Genomic DNA, 6000 nt, shown 5'->3' on the forward strand with positions numbered 1-6000 from the left:
GCAGCAGTCTTTAATTTAAAGGGGTGGGTTTTTTGGCAGCTCCAAAATATGCTGAAGTACACTTGCAGACTTTTAAAGTAACACCAATTGCAGGAAAATTGTGCTGAAGACACAGTCTTTGTGCTGAAGAGAAATATCTTTTCCATTGACCACATTGCTGGACCACTTTTATTCTGCAGTATGGATGTCCTTGGGAGAAGAGCTTAAGGACTATCCTGGTAGTGTTACTGAGTATCATGCTAAATTTCAGACCATTTGCTTTCACAAAAGGAAAAAATAATGCACAAATAAAGCCCTAAATGATAACATATAAAATGTCTTTGTGCTCTCTCTTGTGTTGTACACATAGTACAAAAGAATTCTCTTCTTTGTCTGGCTCAAGAGCTCCTCTGTTAATTTTTTTCTTCTCCACCTTCCCTTGAATTGCATCCATTATGAAAGCAGTTGCTACTTTTTCTTTTTATAGGCTGCTCTACTGACAGTTTATTCAGTTGATTAGCACAATTACTGCTTTTTGGGTTCTTGCTTTCTGAAGAAATTATGTCATCCCGCTGCAGATGTCTGTAATGTAAATCATCAGAACAAGGCTGGTTACACCCCCATCATGCTTGCTGCGCTTGCAGCTGTGGAAGCGGAGAAGGACATGAGGATAGTGGAGGAACTGTTCAGCTGTGGGGACGTGAATGCTAAAGCCAGCCAGGTCAGTCAAACAGTTTGTGAGGCACAGTTCTTACTGCTGTACTCCTGTGCCTTTTTATTGTTCCTTCCGTGCTCCCATCCCTGCTCTTATCAGTTTAAATTTTGCTCTCATTTGCTTTCACCATTTGTGGGTTTTTTATGTGTGTTTTTGATTGCCATATACAAAATGGAGTTGTGGAACAACAGTTGAGCCTCAGGTCTGGATGTCTCCTAAAAATGAAGGTTAATCATTGTGTGAAAGAACTGTTACTGAATTTTGGGTGGCATTTACAAAGTCTGCAGTATTTAGCTTCTTTAAATAAACTACAGGTGTCTGAAAATATTAATTCCATTAATTCAATAAATACCTATGTGAATGTGGGATATATAATACATAAAAAGTATTTAAATAATGGCAATCAAAGCCTTGAGAGTACCATTTAAAATAACAATTCCCCCCCCCACCAGAAGAAACACAGTGTCTCAAAAAAGTAGAAGTGTTTGTACTTTGTCACTGATTTCCTCTGTAGTTATTTGGGTTTTTCTCTTCTCTCCATGCAGGCTGGTCAGACTGCACTGATGCTAGCTGTGAGTCATGGCCGCATAGACATGGTTAAAGCTTTACTGGCCTGTGGTGCAGATGTCAATATCCAGGATGATGAGGGCTCCACAGCTCTGATGTGTGCTAGTGAGCATGGACATGTGGAGATTGTTAAGCTTCTGCTGGCTCAGCCTGGGTGTAACAGCACCCTGGAGGACAATGTGAGCTGCCTTTCAATGCTTCTGAAATCTGCTTGGGCAAATGTCTGACTCAGAGTGCCAGAGTACCAACCACAATGAATCTTCTTCTTAATTGGTAGCAAGTGCTGTGATTATTTGGCTAGTATTTTTACTTTTCTAACAGACACACCTGGTAGCAATTTCTGTGGTTAGCTGTAGGTGTTTAGTGGCCACAACAGAAAAAAACATTTGTTAGCTCATAGTTAGCTCAACACCTTTCCCTCTCACATTCCTTCCCCCTTTCAAAGGAGTTTTCTAGTTGTCAGATAGGACCTTATCTGGTGACTTAGGGCCTCACTGTCTTGCTTTTCTGTGCCCATGGCAAACATCAGCCCTACAATTATCTTGAAACGATGTTCACACTGCTCCTACACCATGACTTTTGAGACTGTAGGTTCAGTCTTGGTCATGAAGCTACACCGTCCTGACAATAAACAGATACAGACTGTGACTTCAGTGCCAAGTGAGACACATGCATATTTCTTGTCTGCAGGGACCATTGCAGCCTACACTGTCAGCAGACAATTTGATCTATAGATTTCTCAAGCTTGAAAACAATGACTTAGCTCCTTTCTTGTTATGTTCTTGTTAACAATATTTCTTGCATACTTTTCCTTTCTTCCTATTGCTTTACCCACTGAACACTGAAATGGAGCCTGGGTTTGGGATTTGGGAGGGCAGTGGGAGGTTATTTGTTGAAGCTGTTGCAGAGAGGCAAGGACATAATTTCTCTTCATTCACCCAACTGCTGCAGGAGGCAGCTCAGTTGCTTGTGCTAGCAATGTGGAACTTCTGGCCAGAGAGGAAAATGTAAGAAGACCTCAGTCTAGCAAAAACTTTCAGGAGCAGTCTAGATTATTGCTGCTTGGATGCTGTTAGCACTATCAGATACAAAATCAATAATTACAGTCTTTATGGGGACATGATAACTTAACTACTCCTGTGGCCAGTTTGATAGTTTCCCAAGCACAGTTTGCTGCTTATTCACAGATTTGTCTGTGCTGTGGGATTGAGATTTTTAGCATTCCCCAAGCTATTCTGAGTATCACAGTGATGCTTTTCCAGTCTGCGTGATCAGTAGTAAGCTGAGCACCATCCTACTAATGTTTGCCACAGTGATTCAGCACCTCTCTTTAAGATCTTCTGTTGACTGGAAAGTGTTAGCTTTGCATTTGTCATGCATTATATTGCACTGTAGTAGACAGCTCTTCTAGCTCCCTGTCTGTTCAGGACAATTAGAAATTGCTGCCTTTAGTCTCATAAGACTTTCCATGTGGATGCTGTCCATTGTGTCCCATGTGGCCATTTAAAAACTGGTGCTAACCATTCCAATACCAGTGCTACAGCAGTGGCTGGAGTGTGTGCTCCGTCCCTGTGAGACACTTCAAATGCTAGCATTATTGTAGAGTCTTCTGTGTGCAAGAGCCAAAAGCCAGGCAGTGAACCAAGCACCAAGTTCATATCACAGGTTGTCTGACATCCATGTCTTCCTGGACTAAACATGGTCCAAAGAAAAATTAATAAAATACTCTTATTAGTAAGTAAAAACAGATTAGTAAAATATTCTTTCAGCTATTTGTTTTTGTTCAGCTTTTTTGTTTCTATCTTCAACAGCTGTGGTTTATGAAAGCAATGGTATCTTCTGAGAAACTAAGGTGGCAGTATTTGACTAGGAAAATCCATTTGTTTGTATTTAGACTTCCATCAAGGACCATTTGGAATAATGAGTGCAATTTCTCTTAGTGTTGATGGGAGCTATACCACAACAACTATCATTTTAACACAGCAATTATCATTATATCTGACCACCATTTTCCCCTCCCTTATCATCTCTTCTACTTGTTACTGATGTTGTAGTTTCTCTGAGACACCCCAATCTTCTGGTCTTGCACAGCACTACATGTAACATTACTGTGATAATAGTGTGCTCATTCTTCCACAGCAATAATTGAGACTCCTTGTTTAGAGAAATTATGAGGCTTTGACAATTGGACTGCCTCATAAAACAGCAGTGCAAGGCTTAAAACAAAAGAAATTAAACAAGACTCTAAATTAACCTGTCTGTTTGAGCAGTAGGGCCTCCACTTCATAACTGCGCTTCTCTGTGGACTGATGGGGCTTTTAAGAGATCTGTTAAAGCATACAAGCACTAATTCTCTTGTTTCTTCCTTTCTTCTCTCAGGATGGCAGCACAGCACTGTCAATAGCCCTGGAAGCTGGACATAAGGACATAGCAGTTCTCCTCTATGCCCATGTCAACTTTTCCAAAACCCAGTCACCGGTTAGTACACAACCTCCTGTAGGCTATGTTTTAACTTGCTGCTGTTGAACATAATAGTGAAATGTAAACAAGAAATTTACTCCCTGACAGCTGTACAGCAGTATAGCACATGAAATTTTGACTTTTATTCGTAAAGACAATTTCTGTGCTGGTAAGTGGAATGTACTTTTTAAAGTACATACTGACTGCAGAAGGTTGAAGCCTGGCTGAGGGATAGTTCCTGCTTCTCCTCCTAATTACCATGGGGTACAGATAGCTCACTAGCAAGGTTCACTGATTCTGGCTAGTGTACAGAGGTGCTGTTGTATTACTTTAATGGCAATTATTGACCTGGAAACTGAAACATAGCTGTTCTAGGTGTTTTGGCAGCTATCCACCTCTCCTCTAGCCTTGACTCACTCTCCTGATAAACTGCTGCTAAACACCTCACTGTTGAAACAATATGCACTTGCAGTTAGTAGGCTGTATGATAGCTGGCACTTTTCTTCCTAAAATAAAAAAAAAATATCTGTACAATTAAAGGTAAGGAATTGAACAGAGTAATTCTGAGTGTTGTGTTTTCCATCCACTGGCTGGAATAATTTCTCTTTGATTAACTGTTCTTTATTCTCTTTTAGGGCACTCCCAGGCTTAGCAGAAGGACATCTCCTGGTCCCACCCACAGAGCCACATTTGAGTAGTAGTGTATAAATATCTGTAAAAAATCTCTATGCCATCTTTAAGCTGCTAAATGTTACTGTTTTACTGAGACAGATACTGAATGTAATTGTCTTGTGCCTGAACTCACCAGCAAAGTGAAAGCAGAGATCTAGTGCTAAAGGTAGAAAACTGTAAACTTGAAGCAAGCATATAGTTAAGTAGTGCTCTGTGGAGAACCTTAGCCAGAACTGTTCTTTTGCTCACATACTCATCTTTCTGTACACTGGCATAAATCCTCTTTTTCTTTGTTGTAGATTGTCCTTCCTTATGTTATGTGCAGATTAAGACTTCTAAAGCCATCCATGCAGGGGTGTCCCAGTGGCTTATTTTTAGTCATTCTAAAATATATTTACTGTGCTTAGACTACATCACAGTAAACTTTTCATAAATTTCATTCCAACATGATTTTCATGTTTTTAATTACTTTGAAATTCAGAAGTTGCAGTTGCTTATGTAGTCAGTTCCATGGATCTTGAGCTGGTGGGTGAGTGGGTAGGTATTGGGGATAAAGCCTCTTGTCAGGTCTGAAGTTCACTAAATAAGTTGTTGCTAATTGGGGATAATGTATAACTTTTTATATAAAAGATACTAGTATCTATAAAATTAACTCACACAGTATTTTCAACATTTTATATTCCATAATAATTAAAACCTACATGAAGAATTACATGTCCTGTAACCATATTTTTATTAACTGTTTCAGTCTATAAGCTCCATACATGTTTATTGGAGAATAAAATTAGAGGTACCAGCTGTATATTCCCCTTGAGTGTAATTGAGTGTACATCTTGGTGCATATTTATGGAGTGCTATTACCTTGTCACATTCACTTTAGTCAAGTGCATTGAAATGTTTGAAGTGCCTTAGACTCTTGCCATATTTTCAGAATAAAACTTCATTATGCTGTTTTACTCCTCTCCTGTTTTACTTGTAATTTGCCATCATCCAGAAAGGCTGCACATTACAACTGCAGCAGGAAAACGAGCTAAATTGGAAAATCAAGGCAGGGAGGACTGGACAGTCCCCACATGAGGTTTTTCCTTTGCCCAAGATGATCTGCCTTTGCTTGTCTTGCACAGGGTGCACCCTTTGCTTAAGGGTGACCTTTGGTTAAGAAGTGACCTCTCTCAGCCATGTGAAGGATCTTGGGGAGGTGTTGAAGGACTGTGTTCAAGCAGTTCACTTGAACTGAAAAGTAGTTAACTGAAATAAAAGCCTTTGAGCTTTACCTTACAAGCAACCCTGGCTACTTGGTGAAGGGGATGCTTTTTAGATGGCATGGAACCAAGTGCTAAGCTAGTGCCTGTGTATCCCTGTCAGTTCTGACATACCTGATTGGGCAGAAATACACCTCAGTGCCTTCCTTCAAGGGATCTGAACAGTTCCGTCACTCTCCGTCCTTTGTCCTTCTCTCCCTAAGTCCTTATCAAACAGCCTTTCCTGCACAGTCCCTTTGAAATAGGAACTCACTGAAGCCATTCTCACTTGGCCTACATCGACTTGGTGACTTGGCATGCCAAGAAGTCTCTGTGGGCTGGACGTGGTTTGGCCCAGCACTGCAG

General features: G+C 40.4%; 1 protein-coding gene across 6 annotated transcripts in view; it reads left to right on the forward strand.

The window, feature by feature from the left end:
* The window catches only part of KANK1 (KN motif and ankyrin repeat domains 1), a 129979-nt gene extending 124630 nt beyond the window's left edge, over window positions 1-5349 (forward strand). For all 6 annotated transcript variants that reach the window (XM_036403177.1, XM_054517911.1, XM_054517913.1 and 3 more), the window contains 4 exons: window positions 558-700; window positions 1240-1440; window positions 3641-3739; window positions 4357-5349. In XM_036403177.1, coding sequence (XP_036259070.1) covers window positions 558-700; window positions 1240-1440; window positions 3641-3739; window positions 4357-4419 — 506 coding nt within the window. In that variant the 3' untranslated portion in view covers window positions 4420-5349. The remainder of the gene's footprint in view (window positions 1-557; window positions 701-1239; window positions 1441-3640; window positions 3740-4356) is intronic.
* Window positions 5350-6000: the final 651 nt, after the last annotated feature.

This window comes from Molothrus ater, chromosome Z, assembly GCF_012460135.2.
Source record: "Molothrus ater isolate BHLD 08-10-18 breed brown headed cowbird chromosome Z, BPBGC_Mater_1.1, whole genome shotgun sequence".
In the NCBI taxonomy this organism is placed as follows: Eukaryota; Metazoa; Chordata; class Aves; order Passeriformes; family Icteridae; genus Molothrus; species Molothrus ater.